The sequence below is a fragment of the Stegostoma tigrinum genome, chromosome 38 (assembly GCF_030684315.1).
Source record: "Stegostoma tigrinum isolate sSteTig4 chromosome 38, sSteTig4.hap1, whole genome shotgun sequence".
NCBI lineage: Eukaryota > Metazoa > Chordata > Chondrichthyes > Orectolobiformes > Stegostomatidae > Stegostoma > Stegostoma tigrinum.
In genome coordinates, this window is record NC_081391.1 from 24,594,949 (window position 1) to 24,617,128 (window position 22,180).

The following is a 22,180-nucleotide window of genomic DNA, read 5'->3' on the forward strand; positions in this document are numbered from 1 at the left end:
AGCACCAGGCCATCACCTCCCTGTTGTGTAAGGGTTTGGTGAACTTCTGCAGCTTGTCTTGCAGACAGCAAGCACTCCTGCTCCTGAGTGTCGGTAGTGCAGGGAGTAATTGCTGAAGGTGGTGGATGTGGTACTGAGCTTCTCGAGTGTTGTTGGAGCTGCATCTATCCAAACAAGTGCATCACGCTCCTGACTTGTAGACTGTGGTTTTGACTCTCAGGAGTTCCACATCTCACTGGCATCATTCAGCTGGCTGCATGGCAGGGAGAATTAGGCAGCTATTCAACTGTGCAAGGTTCAGATCCCATACTTACTAGATACTTGCTCTACTGAGCATGAGGAGGCTGTGCCACAAACAGAAGGGACTATGCAATCAATCTCCCTCACATAGTACTGCCCCAAACAACTGGAAAACAAAAGTCTTCAAAATGGAACATTTTATTGTAATTTTTAATTGTACATAGACTCAGGCCCTGCATCCCCCCCACCCCCAACCCTGCTCAACAGCTTCAAACTCTGACAGAATGAACCCATCCTGGAGCACCTTTCCAATCTTCCCACTAAGTGGCGTCACTGCCAGTCCTGCACCCAGTTGTATCTACAGCACCTGATCCAACAGATCGGATTCCTCACCCCTATATCTGCCCTAAGCTTACTTTGTAGGATATTAAACACGTTCTTCTGCACACCAGTTCGGAGTATTCCACATTCTCCTACCAATAGTTTCATAGAAATTCATCTGTCAGGGCTCAAATTTAAACCCCATGACACATAAGCTTGCCATATGCTCAGACTCGGATCGATCAAGTGTCTTCAACTATTTTTCACGTACAGGCCAACAGGAAGCAGCTGTGGGAGATTAACTTGTCGGAAGCTCACAACTCCAAGACGGCGAAGGGTTCCCGAGCCTGGGAGTAAGCAGAGGCTCTATTAAGTCCCTGATGGGTACCCCAAAAACTGGCCTCAAATGGACTGTCAGATGTTAGAAACCTAGAGTAGTTGTGTGGGGAGGGGGTGTGTGTCTGTGTGGGTGGGTGTGGATGATGATGGTTATTGTAAAATGGGAATGGATAGAGTTGCGAGAGAAAGAAAAAGAGAATGTAGAGCGAGAGAGCGCGCACACATTGTAACACTGATCTACAAGGATGCCAATTGTGAAGATGGACCAGAGAAGCATGACCGCTACACCAACAGATGTTTGTTTTTAACCAAAACCTTCAAAGGTAGCATTTCAGAACTGTTTTGTTTTGATTGAGTGCACAAGTCGCTTGTAGTCATCGCTTGCCTTGCTACATGACGGGTAAAACTCTGAATGTAGTGCTGGCAAGACATGGCCGAAACAATTCTGCGACTATCAAAGCTTTGCATCACTGTGTGCCATCTTCCTCTTCGTCATCCTCGTCCTCCTCCTCCTCGTCTTCTTCTTCAGAGCTGAAGGTACCGTCAGGGAGGCTATAGACACGGATCACTTGCTGTAGAAAAGGACAGAGACAGGAAGGCAGGTTCAGCAACAAACAGGCAAAGTAAGCGTGACCCAGTGATAGCACCAGAACCCACACGGGTGGAATCCAATGTACGTACATCACCAGCACACATGGGAGCAGCAGCAGCTCCAATCATTTATAGGCTGTTGCCAAAAATAATTCACTGCAAGTTTTCTGTTATTCTTCAACGGAATTATTCATCTGTCTCTCCCAAACAAAGCAATGAACCATGTTCCAGTCATATTTCAGTCCCCAACCCACAACTCTTTCTCCAAAAATCGATGATATCGGCGCTGCTTCCTCTCCTCATCCAGAATTGGAAAAGTTCATCGATTTCGCTTCCAATTTCCACCCTGCCTTCACTTTCACCTGATCTGACCCCTCCCTTCCCTTCCTCAACATCTGTTTCCATTTCTGGGAATGGACTGGCCACTAATATCTACTATAAACCCACCAACTCCCACAGCTACCTGGGCTATACATCCTCACACCCTCCTTCCTGTAAAGACTCCATCCCATTCTCAGTTCCTCCGCCTCAGTTGCACATGTTCAAATGAGGCCAATTTTGCCAAGTGAGCCTCAAAATGCCCACCTTCTTCCTCAACAGAGGATTCTTCAGCACTGTTAGCGACAGGGCCCTCAACCAGGTCTGACCCATCTCCTGCACTTCCTTCTCTTCCCTCCCACAACAGCGATAGGGTTCCCTTTATCCTTACCTACCACCCCACCAGCATCCACATCCAGAAGATCACCAGGCCCCATTTCTGCCACCTCCAGCGAGATGCAACTACCAGACACATATTCCCCTCCTCTCCCTTGACCACCTTCCGCAGGAACTGTTCCCTCTAGGACACCCTGGCCCCGCTTCCTTCACTCCCAACACCAACCCTTGCACCCGTGACAGCCATACAGCACTTTCCCCTGCAACTGGCAAAGATGCAACACCTGCCCATTTATCCAAGGGCCCAAACATAGTTTCCAGGTGAAGCAACACTTGCCCTGCACTTCCCAGAATCTAGCCTACTGCATTCGCTGCTCACAACGTGGTCTCCTCTACATGGGGAAACAAAAATGTAGATTGGGTGACTGCTTCACACAACACCTACATTCTGCTCGCAAAAAAAACCTGAACTACCCCTTGTCTGCCACTTTAACACATCACCCTGCTCCTTGGCCAAAAGGCCTGTCTCGTGCTTACTGCAGTGCTCCAGTGAAGCTCAGCATCAGCTGGAAGAACAATACCTCATTTCCACTTGGGGACACTGCAGCCCTCCGGACTCTATACACAGTTCAATAATTTTAGGGTCTGACCTCTCCCATGTCCCAGCCCCCTACCCCACACACCAGGCCTTGTTATCACATAGCCTGCCATCACACACTACCTATTGTTAGTGACTAACACTCCCCATTAACAACTATTCACACTCCCACTCAGATTGTTATCAATTGCTTTGTCTATCCAAAGCTCTTCTCTCTCTCTCTCTCTTTGGGCTCTATCCTTTATCCGATATCCTACACTCCACCTCACCCGCCTGCCTATTTTCTGCATATAAACTGATGTTTTCCTAGCTACCATCAGTTGAGGAAGGGTCACCAGACCCGAAACATTAGCTCTGATTTCTTCTTCACAGATGCTGAGAGCTGCTGCGCTTCTCAGGCAACTTCTGTTTTTGTTCCTGATTTATAGCATTGGTTTTTAAACTGCCCTCAACTGCTGATTTCCAGCTCCTGAAATCACAGCTTACATTCCAGCTCAATGTTTTTGTCGTTATGTGTACAGTTTGTTGAGGAGAAACTGCACCAAATGATAACCAACAGCACACAACCAGATCCAATCACCTCCAGTATTGAGTTTCCACTGAAATGGAGAAGTGGTTCCTGTGCCCATATCTTTTATTTAATGAAGAAGCTCTGAATCTGCAGACACTTCCATTAGAAAACACATTGAATGAAGTTTACTGGAATGTTGTTCAACAAAATGAGTCCATGCTCAGGTCAGCTCTCAGCCAGACCTCATCTCATCCCATCATATTCTTTATTCCCTTTATCTGTAGATTCTCCTCAAACATTCCCCTGCATCATGCACACTGTGCCCTGTGAAAACTGGTGTACTGCTCCGAGCTGGAGTCAACCAGCTACCTGATCCATAACTATTGTACACAGACAGACACGGGTGCACACACAGACGCACAGAACTCACCTTGTTAGGGTCTTTCAGAATGAGGTATTTGCCCTCATCCAGTTTCATGCAGATGTCAATGACACAGCGCAGGATACCCCAGGCATTCTCCATGCTCAGGTTAATCTGACTGGCAAACTCGTTGGGCTTGAACTGCTGGGTGCCCAAAATCACGTGACGAGACGAGTCCTTGATGTGGAATCGGGACACATACCTTTACACAGAGAGACAGAGATTAGTCTCAATGGCTAATGGCCTTCCATTCCACTATTAGACACTGCTCTGATGAACTGTGCAGCAACTGAGCCAGAGAGCTCTGCTGTTGACTGTGTCAGCACCAGTGTCCTACTTTTGCCAGTATTTTAAGAGACTTCTTTTTTTAAAAAAAAAGGGATTTGTTCGTGGATGTTGCTGGCTGGACCAGCACTTGTTGCTATCCCTAATGCCCCCATGAGGAGACAGCGGTAAGCTTGAATATCTTGAATTGCTACTGTCCATGTCAGGCCATTTCTCCCACAGTGCTGCTACCAATATAGGTGCAGGATTTTACCAAAGTGACATTAAAGGGTCATTAAAGTAGCTCCAAGTTGTGAATTATAGAAGGAGGGGAGGGGAAAAAAAAGACTAAAGGTTGAGAATGAATTTATGAACATGGTAAGACAATTTTAACATGAATGAGGAAGGTCAGAGATCAGAAAAGCTAAAGTGACGAGTAGTAGTGTGAGATGAAGAGAATAAGGAGCAAAGGATATTCAATATCCTGCCACAGGACTAGAAACTCCCTTGCTCTTCTTTTGACAGAATCTTGAGGTTTCCTGCATATATCCAACACAGCTGACAGAATCTTGGGTTTAACATCACCACTGACCCTACCTCCCCCATACATGCGCACACACACACAACTCTTGAGCTCCCACAACAGCGTGGCATTCCCCAAGCCTTACCAACCAACCCCCCAGCAAACCTTGTGTGGTGCCCCAGCTCTCCCCCATCCTGAGAGAATGGCATGCTCCCTCAGTAATAACCCCAACAGGTCAGTACTCTGTCTGCACTGCTCCTCAGACAGTGCGGTCCTGCTTCAGTGTGTATCAGACCCTCTTGCTCTAGAGTCTGAATGTAGCTTGGCCCCACAATGTTGCCCCAGAGGTGAGAGTGCCCCCATCGAGCTTAGATTCAGATGTACTGTTACAACAAAATGAAGTGACCTTAGATGAGAAACTCAACAATTGAACAGGTCAGTTGAAATTCATGCACCTTGCTCTACCTACATTTAGGACTCTTGGAAATCTCAGGCTCTTTCTACCTTTCTCTGTTCGGTTCCAAAGCCCCAATTCCTTACCCAAGTTTGAGATATTCTGATCCAGCCAGCAGGGCACAGCAGGTCCATCGAGCTAGCTTGTAGCTGTTATTCTTCAGCTCCGTGGCAAGGACGGCTCCCCTCTGTGAGTCCAGCTTCTGACGCCAGTCCACACCATTACAGTACTACAAAGAAACAGGAATTCAGTCTCTTACAGAAAGGCAGGGGGACCCTATCCTATTGTTAACAGAAACACGAGGGTCAGACAGTCACTCACAGTGAACACTGCAGACAGCCACTTGTGAACCCCACAGTTCCAATTCTTGGTTAGAATCAAGTCAATCCCATCCCCACTTACAACAAGCTGTCAATACCAGCAGGCTCCTGGGTTTGCAAGCCATCAACGTGAACGTAAGTACTGACATGCTCTGTCCCCATCTGTGAACACCGACACGCTCCCTTCACACCCTCCAATAAATTACTGACACACACTGGGGACAGCAGCTTGTGTTCAAACCATCGTTGTGCAATGGTTAAAGAGCTCTGATATCCGACTCTAAGGAATGAGATGCAGATCCTGCTCCCATGCAGTAGCTCGGGCCATACCCGAGAGTCCCACTCGTTCAGAGTCTTGATGTTGATGAAAGACACTTCACCATTGGCACCCGTCATGACACCATCGTGCTCACAGCGCACGATCAGGTCAATGTCTTCACCCAGCTTCCACCTCCGATACCTGCGGGAGGCCAAAGGGAAAAGTGAGAGGGAGGGACGGACACTGCCACATCAGCATTAGAGAATTAAAGCAGCTCAGGGTACACTGACATCACTGGAGAAATGATCCAGGAAACAAGAGGTCAAATCTCACCATTGTAACTTGAGTATGTGACTCAAACTGTACTTTTAGATGTGGAAACACAATGCTAGGATCAGTGAAAGTATCATTAAGCTGTCAGGCTGTCTTTTTTATAAAGCTCTAGGGAAAGGAGCCAGCCCTCCATACACAGTCTAAGGCCACTGTGATGGGAGTTACACACCAAGTCAGGCCGACTCCTAACCGCCCTCAGAAACAGCCAGACAAATTTCACTTAACCGGAACAACCTCACAGAGCAGCTTCACCACCCTCTCCTTGAGATGACACGGGTTGGACAGTAAACGCCCGCACCCCAAAAAACCAGGGGGAAAATGTATTCATGGGGGGAGGACGAGCAGTAGGCGGTGGATACCAGCCAGTGAATGTCATGGGAGCTATTCAATCTGAGGAACTAGTCTTGACCAGTTCGTGGTGCTGTCTGCACCCAGAACTCAACTGCCCCATGCTGCACACAAGATCCTCATCAACAGCTAGAGATACTTTGCCCCTTAATGTACAGCACAGACCTCATGGGCCAAATGGCCTGTTTCTGTTCTGTAAAATACCTTTTGTAACTTCCTGCCAAATTTCAGGAGCATGCAAAATTATGGTTCTATGCATTACATCTAATTATTGTGACCCTCATGCATTTTATGGGTCTAAATGCAAAACTCTAGGAGGACCCGAGATAACAGAGTGTGAAGCTGGATGAACACAGCAGGCCAAGCAGCATCTCAGGAGCACAAAAGCTGACGTTTCGGGCGTAGACCTTTCATCAGAGAGAGCTCTGATGATGGGTCTAGGCCCGAAACGTCAGCTTTTGTGCTCCTGAGATGCTGCTTGGCCTGCTGTGTTCATCCAGCTTCACACTCTGTTATCGTGGATTCTCCAGCATCTGCAGTTCCCATTCTCTCTCGAGGACCTGATGCAGGTTCTGTCAGCCACGTGGTGTTGTGTGAAGTCGCTTGGCCAAGCCATTCTTCATGTGGTTACTCATCACATGATTCAGATCTAGTAGATCACAAGCTCACAGGCCCGAGAGTGTACACTCACTCTCACCCACCTGTATCCCACTGAAGCCACCTCGTTCTTATCCACGTCGTCTTCCACAAAAGGGTTTGGATTTGGGAATTTGTACTTCTCGACGCCCTGAGGAAGAGAGGGAGACACAGAACGTGTATAGTAGCTGAAATTACTGCAAAAAAACCTCGCATACCCAAGGGGCAATCCGTTAAACAGCTTCAGCGAGCCGTCCTGCTGTCACCGCACATTATCAAAGGATCCCAGCTCCACTTGATAACCCATTCCCCACCTTCCCAAAGCTGGGAAAGCTTTCATAGGTCAAAAATCAAACTGGAGATTACATAGAATCCATAGAACTTAGAAACAAAGGCACAAAAAAGTGTTATTTATATTGTCAGACTTTATCGTCCCTGTCAGAACACGCCAAAGCACTTTATATTATTTATTTAAGTTAATTATTGTGACCCTCATGCATTACAGTGTAGACAAAATAGACAATCTTCAAACAGATACTTACTGAGCAATATTTAGTTTCTAGAGAATTAAATGGGAATAGCATGCACAATAGCATCTTCCTGCCTGTGTATCTTTTTAAATTATATCTGATGATTTGGTAACACCAGTTTAAGAAATAAAATGAAATATTCAGCTTCTCTCACTATCTCTGCATTACTGTTCCTGATCCTCAGGGTCACTGTTTAAACTTTGTTCTCCCCATTCAATGACATCTGGGCTGATCTCTGGCCTTATCTAAATACCCACCTTTTGGATACATAGCCCTCCAATACTTTTCACTAAAAGGATTATGAAACTCAGATTTAAAGTTAGCTGATCCAGCATCAGTTGTGACATGTGAATTCTGGCTGATTTTTACACTTTTCCTATAATTTGCTCATGGAACGTGGGCGTCACTGGCCAGGTCAGCATTTACTGCCCATCCTCACTCACCTAGAGAGCACTTAAGAGTTAACCAAATTGCTCTGGGACTGGAGTCATATTTAGGCCAGAACAGGTAAGGATGGAGGAGTTCCTTCTCTGAAGGACATTAGTGAACCAGATGGGTTTTTATATCAATCCTCAATGGTACTTGGTCATCATTAGGCCAAGTGTCTATTCCAGATTTTACAGAATGCAAATTTCACCATTTGCCAAGGAGTGATTCAAATCCCTATCGCAGAATATTGGCCTGAGGTTTATACGGCTAGTCCAGTAATATGATCACTATACCCACCCTGCCACAGTCCTAAACTCAGCAGCCAGCAGAGACAGTATGTTTTCTGTATCTCCCCTTTCTGTTTCTCTTCATATCTTGAAAAACCAGATTCAATTCAGCACCCCCATCCCTCAAAATTCTGACTCTCGCCTTTCCCCACTCTGCCAGATCTCAGACGACACTGCATTACGTTTGTCAGGCTCAAAACAAAAAAGAGCTTACATTATTCTGTCAGGTACTGATGGCAGTGATTGCCAGCAATAAACTGAACACACCGTATTCTGGCTGAGGCCTAGCCAGTGCTTCCTAAAACTTCAGCACCTTTGGTATCATAGGCCAGTCACTTACGTCGTTTGATGTCCCTTTTCTCACCATCTTCAGGCATTGCTGAGAGAAGTTGTGGTTGATGTAAGTGGCCTCCATGGCCAGATTGCGGGGAGAATTGAAAGAATTCCCTTCATCTTGAGGTGGCTCATTGGCGGTTTCACTGACTGTCAAGAGGTCTGCATGTAATAAAAGACGGTAAATTTACGAGCAGCCTAAGGGGCCTGTAGCCAGACATTTTTAAAAAAGGTGTGCGCAAGGAGGGGGATGGGGAAGGGGGGGATTGATAGTAATTCGGAGCCACGGGTCAATGTTCTGAGGTCAGGTGTTCAAATCCTACAATGGCATACTGAAATCTGAATTCAAATTCAAATTAAAAAGCTGGTCTAACAGTAACCAGTCAATTGTTGCAAAAACCCAGCTGGTCCTTTAGGGAAGGAAAGTGCCATCCCTACCTGGCCTGGCCTACACATGCCACCAGGCCCACAGCAATGTGGTTGACTCTTAACTGCCCTGGGGGTAATTAGAGGCAGGCAATAAGCGCCCATGACACTATGCCAGGAATGAATAAAGGAAAAGGGACGCTGTAAACGTTGACGGGGAGCATGTGCATCCGTCTGAGAAGCAATGCCTGCAGCAGCGCTGCACCTTACCAAAGTCGGAGTGGTCACGTTTATCAAAGAAGAGTTTGGATCCAACCCGCTGCACGATGATGTCCCAGGAGTAGACTGACCTGGTGCAGCACATCAGAGTGGCCAAGATGGCATCGGTTGCAAATACATTGCCCTGAGACTTGGCCAGCTGTAAACGAACAAACAAACAAAAACAAACAAATCAGCCGCTCATTCCAAGCATTTGACAGACGGGTAAAATAAAACAGGAATATTCAACTACCTTAAACTCCACTTTGGGATGTGGAGTTATGTCGGGATTAAACAGCATTAAAGGATTTGACTGGCAAATTAATTACAGCTTTGTGACAGAGTACTCTTAAGCTGCATAAGGGCCTTGAAAACATGTGCAGTAAAGTCACTTAGCACCTCCTTAAACTACAGGGAGAGGGTGGCCTTATAGAGGTTTATACAATCATAGGGGGCATGGAGAGGGGGAATAGCCAAGGTCTTTTTTCCCAGGGTAGGGAGTCCAAAACTACACAGGGTGTAGGTTTGAAGTAAGAGGTGGAAGATATAAAAGGTTCCTAAGGGGCAATTTTTTCTACACAGAGGGTGGTGCGTGTGTGGAATGAGCTGCCAGAGGAAGTGGTGGAGGCTGGTACAGTTACAACATTTAAAAGGCATCAGGGTGGGTACATGAATAGGAAGGGTTTAAGAGGGACATGGGCCAAATGCTGGCAACTGGGGCTAGGTTAACTTAGGATATCTGGTCGGCATGGACAAGTTGGACTGAAGGGTCTGTTTTTGTGCTGTACAGGTCCATGACTAATTCCCTTCGGAGTCACATTGTACCACACCTGGTCAGGTAATACTGTCATTTGGCCTTAAAAAACAGATCCATGAATTCCATCGCTAACACTACTGTAGGGATGAGTGTCACCCCACAGAGAGTGGTGTAATCGGAGCATATTGCAATAAATGCCCATTTTAATCAAGGTCTCAAACAACACAAGGATGACTGTCTAGTGACTCAATGAACTGGACAGGGAGGTGTACCATTGTCAAATACCAGGCAAGGTGACATTCAGAAATACACACAAAGACCAGTGAACTGTCATACCAAAGCGGAAACATTAACTCTCCTTCTCTGTCTCTCTGCAGATGCTGCCAAATTTGCGGAGCTTCTGAAGAACACTCAACAACTCAGGCAGCATCTGTGAAGACAAGTCCAACAACCTAGTCCTTTTCCTTCCAGATGGAAGTGGTTGTGGGTTTGGAAGGTGCTGTCTGAGGATCTTTGGTGAATTTCTGCAGAGCACCTTGTAGATGGTACACACTGCTGCTACTGAACGTCAGTGGATGCCTGTGGATGTGATGCCAATCAATGGGCTGCTTTGTCCTGGATGTCAAACTCCTTCGGTGTTGTTGGAGCTGTACTCATCCAGGCAAGTGGGGAGTATTCCATCACACTCATGACTTGTGCCTTGTAGATCGTGGACAGGCTTTGGGGACTCAGAAGGTGAGTTACTCAAGTTGCCCTCTAACCCGCTCACCATCGTGATTTGGAAATATTTTACTGCTCTTTCAGTGTCGCTGGGTCAAAATCCTGGAATTACTCCCCTAAGGGCATTGTGGGTCATCCCACAGCACATGGACTGCAGTGGGTCAAGAAGGCAGCTCACCCCACCTTAACAGGTATCACGCATGGGCAATAAATGCTGGCCCACAGTGGCATCCACATCCCACGAACGATTTAAGAACAATGCTGTGCCTACAACCCATCCTAGTCTCCTGGTGACCGACAAGAGGCTGCCAATCATCTCCAGTCCAGCTAGGAAAAGTGCAGATTGTCCTGAACCCTGGCTAACAAGTCCTGGGATATCGCTGCCCCTCGTGCACTCACCCGGCCCTCTCTGACCACATCCAATCTGTGAGCTCACCTTGCGGATGACCGGATCGTCGGTGGTGGTGACGGTATGGAAAATCCTCTTGATGCTGCGCAGTGGTTTCTCGTTGCGTGTGGTGATTCGGTCGAAGGCCTTGTCATAGTACTCCAGTGTACCGCAGCACTCTCTGAGAGCAGGAGCAGGGAAAACAGCAGTAAGACTATGACTGGATTGGTTTTGGTGGCACTGACTGAGAGATAAACACTGGGGAGACCCACATTGCTCCTCTTTGGAAGTGGGGCTGAGGGGGTTTTGCCTGAAAAGACAGCAGCACTCCTGCCGTACTGCTCTGAACTTGGGGATTAGGAACTCAAACTGGGACAGCAACAAAACGGGAACAGCTAGTTTTGCCCACAGGGAGTGTCAAGAACTGAAAGAGAGTTTTCCACAGACAATACTGCATGAGGAGTCAGGGTCGCAGTGACTGGGCAACAGCAGGGTAACCTGGCTGCCTCTATTAGTCAGGGAAGGGCGGGAGAGGATGTAGTGACACTGGGGGAGGCAGGGAAAGACAAGATACCTATTTTGAAAATACTCACATGTCACTGGGTTCAGCCACTTCCATGTACCTCATCTTCATCAGCCGAGGGAAATCCATCTCTTCTTTCACCTCCCAGTCACTGCGCACCTCAACAGAGGAATCTCTTGGCTTCAGCTGGAAAGAGAGAGTAGGGAATGTGTCAGCAACCCCAGCACAGACAGTTACAGGTACGTTACTCATCCACAGCTACCAATGTGAAAATAGGGCTGGCTGGAAAATCTCACGTTTCACTTCCACTAACGAGAAAGCATCTAAAATTTTTTAAAAAGTTCACCCGGATATTGCTAGAATTCAGCTCTGCAAAGCCTTCCTTTATCCCTCGTACTGACAACATATCCCAGAATGAGCAGTAATTAAGTTGCCTCATTAATATTTTTAAATTATCTAAGATAATTCAGAGGAAGATTGCCAGAAACACAATGCTCAAAAATCGACAGAATGACAAATTGTGGGGACACCTGAGCTTGGAGGAGGTACAGAATGTCACTCGACACCACAGTAAAACAAGGAAGCCTGCAGGTCTCTAAAAGGAACCACTGTCTACTCTGAAGAAAGCTATCCATTATTGCCTTTGCCCTATGCTTCCACACAGTCCTATGCCATATCCTCTGTTCCCCAATAAATTATTGCCTTAATGCAATTCCCCATGCCTGCCTCCCATACCAGCCCCTTTCAAAGCTATTCCAGACCCCACTCAATTACCCTGAGCCATTTATAGGGTGTTGACAGCTCTGAAGGTCATAAGAGAATAATACTGCATCTGTGCCAGATTGGGCAGTGGCATCAGATCCCACTTGCCCCAGCACTTCATCCTAATTAAACAGTGCGTACAGAACATGCAGAACGCACACACGCCCACAATGAAGGTCAAAGGCCTTGTCCATCCACCCTCTGACAATCAGTGCATTTTGCTGACAGACTGAGACAGTGCATGTGAAGTTTAAACATTCTGACCTGATTCTTCTGGTCCCATTTCTGTCGTACACCAAACTGCTTCTGAAATTTCTTCTGCAGACGCAAGCGGTCCCTGGAATGGAACCGGGAATCAGAACTTGTTCAAGCCACACGGTTAAAATTTGTTCCGACTGGTGAACATGCTGTCCATTAGCAGCTTGGTGCCCGGAACATCCGCCAATAACGTGACCCATAGTTCATAATCAAACAGTCAACACCCACAGGTTTCCGTCTGACACCCAGCGCTGGCTGATACACTGAAGCCTGAGAGTCATGGACCTTATCCTTTCCCATGCCCTCCCACAGCAAAGACACTTCACGCTAAGCAGGCATGGAAAACAAGACTGGGATATTCCAATATTTCCCAACAATCCAATGGAAAAACATTCCCTCCTCGTTAAAGTATGTTAACAAGGGTAAGTAGGATTAGGGTTATAGCTTTCCCTATTCTGGCTGGGGATGGATTCAAAACAAGAATTTGGAAGATGCTGAAGGAGACGAGTGGCAAAGATCTGAAACCAAGCTGCTGACTCGACCTGGTCAGTGAATTTCAGGGATAGCAAGACCTGCCGATGCTGGAGTCAGAGATAACACAGTGTGGGGCTGGATGAACACAGCAGGCCAGGCAGCATCAGAGGAGCAGGAAAGCTGACATTTCCGGTCAGGAACCTTCTTCAGAAATGGGGAGGGCAAGGGATTCTGAAATAAATAGGGGGTGGGAGCAGTGATAACAGGTAGATAGTGAGGCAGATAGGGTGGGAGAGAAGACAGACAGGTCAAGGAGGCAGTGATGAAGTTAGTACAAGTGAAATTTCAGTATCAGGTAGGGGCAGTGCTGATGGGCTTTACAGATTTTTGCCAACATTTATTCTTTATTCCTTGATGGGACGTGGGGTTTGCTGGCAAGTTTGGCATCCGTTACTTATTTTTCATTGCCCTTGGGCCGAGAGTTTTATTTAATCATCTCAGCGCAACTGAGAATCAACCACATTGTTGAGAGTCTGGAGTCACATGTCAGCCAGACCATCTTCCCAAACACCAAACAACAGCTAAATCTATAGCAAAACAAGAGCATCCCGAAGGATCCCAGTGAGAGAGACAGCACCTTCTCGAAGGGAGAGCAGGACAGCGATAGACAAAGTTGGACAGACAATTGCTGTAATGGTTCCCTCACCTCTCCTTCTGCTTGGCGCTTTTAGGAAGTGTCTGCATGTTAAACTGCAGCAGCTGGCGCCGATCTTTCTCACGTCGCATGTTTCTCTGCTGTAAAAGTGAAAGCAACGTTAAACTTCACACAGTGAACAGCAGGATGCGCAACCAAAACAAAGAACAATTTTACTTGCAGTCTGTAACATTTCTGCAAATTGCAGGCAGAGGGTCAACTTAACCTGTGAAACTTCCCCGCAGCTCTCATAAAACACGCAGGGCAAGAGGTTAGTAAAGCAATTCTGCTGAACGGGTCTCCCTGCTCAGTGATCCTACACAGAGCAATCTGGACAGTCTGACCAAACGCTGTATAAACACTCAGCACAACCAGATGTCGGCAATGGCACAAAACATCACTCGCTTGGTACTGTTAAGCCCTGCTCCATCACAAACATTTTCGTGAAAGATCATAGTGCGGAAATGTTTCTGTCAACAGATACTGATAGACTTTCACAACACTTCCTATTTTTACTTTTGTGTTTGAGGGTTGGGCCTGCTCGGGGAGAGGCTGCAGTGTCGCTGGTCTCCACATGACTTCATCCTTATCTGCACATGAAATGTCGAGAACAAGAGCCTCAATCTGCTAAATGCACGCAGAGCCGCTGCACATACCTGAGCAAATCGCATACGGTTCCTCTGGTAGGCAGTCTTCTGTGTGCGGGCTGTGTCGACAAGCTGGAAGCTGCTCTCATCTTCCTCGTGGAAGTAGGCGTACTGACTGCCGCCACCAAACTGGGAGGAGTACTTATCTGTGGGAGGGAAACACAGAGACAGCACGTCACCAGACAGAGAGACAGAGACGTGGGAAAGGACAAATTCTTATAGCACCTTTTACAACCTCAAAGTCTCCAAGCACTTCATGGTCACTGAAATACATTTCAAAGTGTAGTCACTGTCACAATGCAAGAAACACAGCAGCTAAATTTGAGCACAGCAAGCTCCCACAAAACAGCTGTTAATAACTAGACAATTGACTTTAATTGACACTGATCAAGGGATCATTGGTCAGGAACCACAATGTGTGATGGCTCACGCAGACAACGCCTGGCACAAGAATACAGACATTGCAACACTTTCTATCGCTTTCTGGTGCAAAAATACAACAGTGGCCCAGACATGGCTAACAAAGAAATTTTAGACAGAATTCACATGACACCAGGTTACAGTCCCAACAGGTTTGTTTGATATCATAAGCTTTCGAGCACCGCTCCTCTGTCAGGTGAAGCGGTCTGAAAGCTTGTGATTTCAAATAAACCTGTTGGTGTTGAGGCACTTCTGGCTTCGTCCACCCCAGTCCAACGCCTGCACTTCCACAAAGAAATTACGAACATAAGTCAAATTTAAAAAAGGAGTCGTATAAAGTCAAAAAAATAACAAGCTCGAGGACCAGGATCAGCTTAGAATTCAAAGAGGCACAAAAGATTGATCAAAAGGGAAGAAAGAGTGTATGGGGTTAAATTTGCAATTAACGTGGAATGTCAGTCTCTTAAATGGCTACTGAAGACAAATGTAGGTTCGTTACAGTCTGAAACAGGGAAATTAATTGGAAACCATGGAAGTGGCAGAGCAATTAAACAAAATTTGTAGATTTGCATTCACTGAAAGTGACACAGATAACTTCCCAGAAATACAACATAAGAACTGTGGATGCTCGAAATCTGAAACAAAAAGTGCTCGAGGGTCCTAGCAGGTTTGGCAGCATCTGTGGAGACAGACATAGATAGCAGCGAAGCAAATGTCTATTGGGAGGAAGGAATTGAAAGAAATTGTTAGCATTATTTTTTAAAAGGTAATAAGAGTAATTAATGGGACTGAGAGCTGATAAATCCCTAAGGTCTGATAATCTAACAAACTGAGGTTGCCGTGGAGATAGTAGATAGGACGATGGTCATTTCATTAAACAGATTCTGCAACAGTCCAGGCAAGTTGGAGGCTGAAAAAGTGTAACCCCACTATTTAAAAAGGTGGGAAGGAGAAAACAGGGAATTACAGACCATTTAGGCCAAAATCAGGAGTAGCGAAATGCTAGAGCTCATTATAAAGGATGCAATAACAAGACGCTTAGAAAATGCCAACAATATTAGACTAAACAACATCAATTTATGAAAAGGACACAACCTGTAGAATTGATAAAGGAGAATCAACTGATTTGGTGTATTTGGACATTCAGGAAGCTTTTGATAAATTTTACATGAGAAATTAACATGTAAAATCAAAACATATGGGACTACAAGCAGTGAGGAGGATGTAAGGAGGCTTCAGAAAAAGTTAGAAATATTGAGTGGGTGGGAAAAAATTATGGCAGATTCAACATAAATGGATAAGTGCGAAGATAGAGTCAACCAGCCCGGAAACAGATCCTTCAGTCCAACCAGTCCATGCCAAACATAATCCCAAAATAAACCAGTCCCACAGGGTGTCCCCTTCAATGGGAGAAACAAAACAGAGTATTATTTAAGCAGTGAGACGAGGACATGTTGATGTACAAAGAGACCCAAGTGATATCACAACAGTCCCAGCAAGACGTTAGGATAAATAGCATGTTGGCCTTCACAAAAGGTTTCAGTACAGGAGCAAAGATACCTTACTGCAACTGTAGTAGGCCTTTGTGACTGCATTCCTGAAGTAAGTGCGGCACGGTGCCTCAGTGGTTAGCACTGCAGCCTCACAGCGCAGGGACCCAGGTTTGATTCCAGCCTCAGGCAACTGTCCGTGCAGAGTTTGCACATTCTCCCAGTGTCTGCGTGGGTTTCCTCTGGGTGCTCCGGTTTCCTCCCACAGTCCAAAGATGAGCAGGTTAGGTGGACTGGCCATGCTAAATTGCTCCGTAGTGTTCAGGGGTGTGTGGGTTACAGGGGGATGGGATGCCCCAAAGGGCACTGTGGGCTCGTTGGGTTGAAGTGCCCATTTCCACACTGGAAGGAATCTAATCTAATCAAAGTATTATGTACAGCTTTGGCCTCCTTACCCATGGAAAGACAAACTTGCCACAGGAAACATTCAGCAAAGGGTCACCAAACTGATCCCTAGAATGGCAGGTCTGTCGTACAAGAGGAGATTGGGTTGACACTTGGGTTTAGCAGAACGAGATAGGATCTGATTGAAACGTATAGCACGCTGACAGAGCTGGGCAGGCTGAATGCTGTGATGATGCAGCACCTGGCTTTAGGTGCAGTGGTCTAGAACAAGTGTTCAGTCTCTCAGGATACAGAGCAGATCATTTAACACACTGATGAAGAGAAAGCGCTTCACTCAGAGTGAAGAACTTGTGGAATTTGATCCTAAAGACAACTGCAGAGACCAAGTCACCGAAAAGATAGATTTCTGACGTTAAACATGTCAAGGAGTTCAGGGACAGAGCAAGAGAATGGTTTTGAGACAGGTGATCATGCTTGATGGGCCAAATGGCCTACTGTTGATCCTATCTTCTACATTCTTCTAGAGACAGACACTCCCTGGAGCTCACCAAAACACACAGGCAGTGGACTCTGCCTGACACAAGCATGCATGCACACCGACCCTCAGAACGAATGCACGCTGAGCAGCTACAATACAGTGAGCAGGTCAATCAGATGCAGGTTGGAGGAGCCAGGATTCCTGCTCCAGAGTGACAACAAACTTCTACACAACGTCAGTGACGGGTGAAGTCAGGACATTAGTTAGGTTCTATCGTGATGCTCCCCACAGCCAACTAGCATTATCCATCAAGCACACTGCTACTTACTGGTGTACCGCTTATCCTGGTATGTTGCTCCTGTCCAATCAGCAACCTGGAAATATAAATTGTTACATTTGCTTAGAGGAAGTAAACTAGAGTACGCTCTGTGAACTACAACCAGCCACACACTCAAATTTTGCACATTCGTGGGGAAGTGAGGCTGATTGAGGGGTATTTGAACACCTCGATCAAACGCTCCCAAAGTCAACACTCAGCTCATTCAGGGAAACACACAAAGCTCCAGTATTTATCCATCAGTGGGTCAACCAGTTGCAATACACCCTTCACACAACATGCCCAATCACACTCCAGCTCACACTCAGCTCCTGTGTCCACCCCCATGACGATTCCACTGTCCCTTCCACGCCCCAGGCTACCCATAGGCAACGGCACACAGGATTTGCTACTGAAGCAGCTTTTGTCAACATTGGGAGCTTTTCTTTGGTTTAAGATTGTGAAGCTGAAAGCAGGGCAGGGAATAAGAGCAGATTCATAAAACTAAAAAAATCAGACACTTATCTTGACCTTCACTCACTACTCACAAGCCAATGGACTCAGGGAGCAGTCTCACCTTTCCCAGCCGGTCCCCCTTACTGAATGGCTGGTACGGCATGTCCTTGAACTGCTCTGGGACTGCGCATGGTCCCCATCCGAATGGATTATCCTGGATCACAGGGGTCAGGAATCGTGCCATCTTCTACAACCAGCTGCAAAGAGACACCCAAACACCATATAAATGGCAGGAGGGAGAGAGCCGGGGGGAGCCGCAGCCATTCACAAAAGCAGCTCACTACCACCTGAAAGGGTTACATAGAAAATCTCATCACCTCCACATTGGGGCGAAAGCAGCTTGGTGTTCGATGACTATTCTCCAACACTCAGCCCTGACCTCGTATGGCAGGGCATTTCAAGCGCAAAACACTTTTTGAATGTTGTGATGCTTCCTGCCTTTGCCACCTTCTCAGGCAGTGAGGTCCAAATCTCCAGCACCCTCTCGGTCAAAACATTTTTTCTTAAATCGCCTCTAAACATCTGGCTCCTTCCTCCAAAACTGTGACATTTTGATTACTCACGCTATCAACGCCCTTTATAATCTTGTATATCTGTCAGATTTCACTCCCCACTCCCTCAGCCTTCTGTGCTCTCACGAAAACAGCCCAAACCTATCCAGTTTCTCTGCTTCACTGAATCCCTCCAGCCCAGGCAACATCCTGGTGAATCTCCTCTGCACCCCATCCAGGGCAATCACATCCTTCCAGCTATATGGGGACCAGACCGACACACAGTGCTCCAGCTGCGGCCTAACTCATATCTTACACAGCTCTCTCACACAATCGTATCCTTCCTCTACACTGGTGATCATAATTGCACGCAGTCCTCCAGCTGCGGCCTAACTCATATCTTACACAGCTCCATCATAACTACCAATGTCTTGACTAACAAAAGCAAAAATCCCAATATTTAACCACCTCAAACACGTGTTGCCTTCAAGGTTCTGTGGACACACACACCAGGGCACTTCTGACCCTCTGCACCTGCTAGGGTCTCACCATTTTTTGTATCATCCCTGGCCTTGTTAGTCTTCCCAAAAGGTATCACCTCACACTTTTCAGGATTAAATTCCACTCGCCCATAATTCAGCCCATATGACCAGCCTGTCAATACAATTCTGTACTGTAATGTTTACCTCTTCGCTATTTACTATGCCACCAATTTTTGTGTCATTTGCAAACCTACCAATTAAACCTCCTACATTCACGTCTAGATCATTAATACGCTGTAAAAACAGTAAAGGATCCAGCACCAAGCCTTGCATTCACCACTGGATACAAGCTCCTAGTCACAAAAATAACTCGTCAACTATTATACCCCGCCTTCTGCTGCTGCTAAGTCAATTCTGGATCCAAATTGTCAAACTGCCCTGGATCCCATGGGCTCTTGCTTTATTGACCAGTCTACCATGTGAAGCCCTGGCAAAACCATTACCAAAATCTATGCAGACTACATCCACTGCACAACCCTCATACACACATCCAGTCACCTCCACAAATCACTGAATCAAATCTATCAGGCATGATCTCCCCCTAAATAATGTCATGTTTCATTAATCTTTGACTCTCCAAGTAGAGATTAATTATGTCCCTCAGAATTTCTTTTCAAGAGTTTCCCTACCACTTGTGTCAGAGTCAAGGTGGCCTATTGATGTCCAATTTACCCAGACCACCTTTCTTGAATAACGGGGGTGGGGGGGGGCCTGTGCCCGGATCCCCGGGGGGGGGGGCTGTGCCCGGATCCCCGGGGGGGGGGGGCTGTGCCCGGATCCCCGGGGGGGGGGGCTGTGCCCGGATCCCCGGGGGGGGGGGGGGGGGCTGTGCCCGGATCCCCGGGGGGGGGGGGGGGGGGGCTGTGCCCGGATCCCCGGGGGGGGGGGGGGGGGCTGTGCCCGGATCCCCGGGGGGGGGGGGGGGGGGCTGTGCCCGGATCCCCGGGGGGGGGGGGCTGTGCCCGGATCCCCGGGGGGGGGGGGGGGGGCTGTGCCCGGATCCCCGGGGGGGGGGGGGGGCTGTGCCCGGATCCCCGGGGGGGGGGGGGCTGTGCCCGGATCCCCGGGGGGGGGGGGCTATGCCCGGATCCCCGGGGGGGGGGGCTGTGCCCGGATCCCCGGGGGGGGGGGCTGTGCCCGGATCCCCGGGGGGGGGGGCTGTGCCCGGATCCCCGGGGGGGGGGGCTGTGCCCGGATCCCCGGGGGGGGGGCTGTGCCCGGATCCCCGGGGGGGGGGGCTGTGCCCGGATCCCCGGGGGGGGGGGGGCTGTGCCCGGATCCCCGGGGGGGGGGGGGGGCTGTGCCCGGATCCTGTGCTCCTGTCCCTCTCCGGGCACCAACCTGCGCCGACACCGCTCAGGCGGCTACATCAATGCAACTGGCCAGTGCCCGGCGGAACGACAACTCAATGCCCGCCTCAGGCGCTAGACAAACGCAGGGCGAGGGCCAGGCCCGAGGCCTCAGGCCCGATCCCCGGTATTGGTTCGGGGCCCGACGCCCGCGGACAATCCCCCCCCCGGCGCCCCCCGCGGGCCCGAGCCGCCGCCTCTTACCTGGTTCCCGCCGCCGCCGCCGGATCCGCGAAGCTTCACAGACACCAACAACCGGCCGCCGCGCTGTCGTAAAGCGCCGTAAACCGGGGCCGTTACCCGGCAGCGAAACGCCGTAAAACGTCCAAACCCGCGGGGGCGCCACACGGCCGCAAACTGCCGTAAAGCAGGAACACAGCAACGGAATTTGCTGGAAAAGCTCAGCAGCGTCTGTGAAGGGAAAGAAAAACCCGAGTTAAAACGTTTTCGGGTCCGGCGGCCCTTCCTCAGTGTCTACAAACTGCCGTAGTCCGGCACGGGAAGGAGGTCGTAAGGTGCCGTAAAACGGAGCCGCCACGTTGCGGCAGATGGGTGCGACAGCGCTGCCGTAAAGTCGGTCGCAAGACAGTGCCCCGTAACTGTCACGTTTTCCGCTCAGACTCGGGGAACATTCTCCAGCGGATCCTGGGGGGCGATGATTCGTTTAAAAGAGGCGGCGACTTTCTGCCACACCACCGTAAAGGAGGTTCGGGTCCACACCACGACAATGTCGTGAATGTGCTGTCGGATTAAATCGTTTTAAATAGCAGACCTGAAGACGGCCCCAAGGCCGGAGCCGTGTTTCTCTCGGCGCTTTGGTTTAGATAAATCCCAACGGGCACCAGCTTTGATGGAAATCGGGAATTGGGCGCCGCGGGTTGAAATCCGCTTTACGGCAGTGTTCCGCGGGCCGCTTCCACACGGAGCTGGCGAGCGGCGCCAAGATGGTCCGCACCGTGACTGAACGCCGCTCCCCCCACCCACCCCACACAGCGCCACCCAGGTGGGCGGGAGAGGAATGGCGGCACAGCCACTGCCCCAGGGACAGTACTAGAACCAGTGGAGAGAATGTGAGCGTGTGTGGGGACCGCTTTGCAGAACACCTCCGCTCAGTTCGCAACAAACTACTGCACCTCCCAGTCGCAAACCATTTCCACTCCCCCTCCCATTCTCTTGATGACATGTCCATCATGGGCCTCCTGCAGTGCCACAATGATGCCACCCGAAGGTTGCAGGAACAGCAACTCATATTCCGCCTGGGAACCCTGCAGCCCAATGGTATCAATGTGGACTTCACCAGTTTCAAAATCTCCCCTTCCCCTACTGCATCCCTAAACCAGCCCAGTTCATCCCCTCCCCCCACTGCACCACACAACCAGCCCAGCGCTTCCCCCCCACCCACTGCATCCCAAAACCAGTCCAACCTGTCTCTGCCTCCCTAACCGGTTCTTCCTCTCACCCATCCCTTCCTCCCACCCCAAGCCGCACCTCCATCTACCTACTAACCTCATCCCACCTCCTTGACCTGTCCGTCTTCCCTGGACTGACCTATCCACTCTCTACCTCCCCACCTATACTCTCCTCTCCACCTATCTTCTTTTCTCTCCATCTTCGGTCCGCCTCCCCCTCTCTCCCTATTTATTCCAGTTCCCTCTCCCCATCCCCCTCTCTGATGAAGGGTCTAGGCCCGAAACGTCAGCTTTTGTGCTCCTGAGTTGCTGCTGGACCTGCTGTGTTCATCCAGCCTCACATTTCATTATCTGAGAGAATGTGAACCACTGCCAGAGAGGACAAGGATAGAAACAGGGAGACGAGTGAGCTCAGAGGTTTATTAAAGTAATGAGGGGCTTGGTAAGGTGAATAACAGACCTTTTCGCCCCCGAATGGAGGGTAATCCGAAACTAGGTTCATCGGCGAGAAGGGAAAGATTTAGAA

General features: G+C 48.6%; 1 protein-coding gene across 1 annotated transcript; it reads right to left on the bottom strand.

Annotated features, from left to right (window-relative positions):
- Nucleotides 1–422: 422 nt before the first annotated feature.
- On the bottom strand, nucleotides 423–21,013 carry eif3d (eukaryotic translation initiation factor 3, subunit D). Its single transcript, XM_059640521.1, has 15 exons — nucleotides 20,450–21,013; nucleotides 17,925–18,060; nucleotides 17,360–17,405; nucleotides 14,248–14,384; nucleotides 13,604–13,692; nucleotides 12,430–12,502; nucleotides 11,474–11,589; nucleotides 10,929–11,061; nucleotides 9,028–9,175; nucleotides 8,399–8,553; nucleotides 6,878–6,963; nucleotides 5,567–5,696; nucleotides 5,003–5,145; nucleotides 3,685–3,877; nucleotides 423–1,472 (listed from the first exon to the last, which is right to left on the bottom strand). Exons 2-15 carry the CDS (start codon nucleotides 18,045–18,047, stop codon nucleotides 1,368–1,370), a joined length of 1,677 nt encoding a protein of 558 aa, XP_059496504.1. The 5' UTR covers nucleotides 18,048–18,060; nucleotides 20,450–21,013; the 3' UTR covers nucleotides 423–1,367.
- Nucleotides 21,014–22,180: the final 1,167 nt, after the last annotated feature.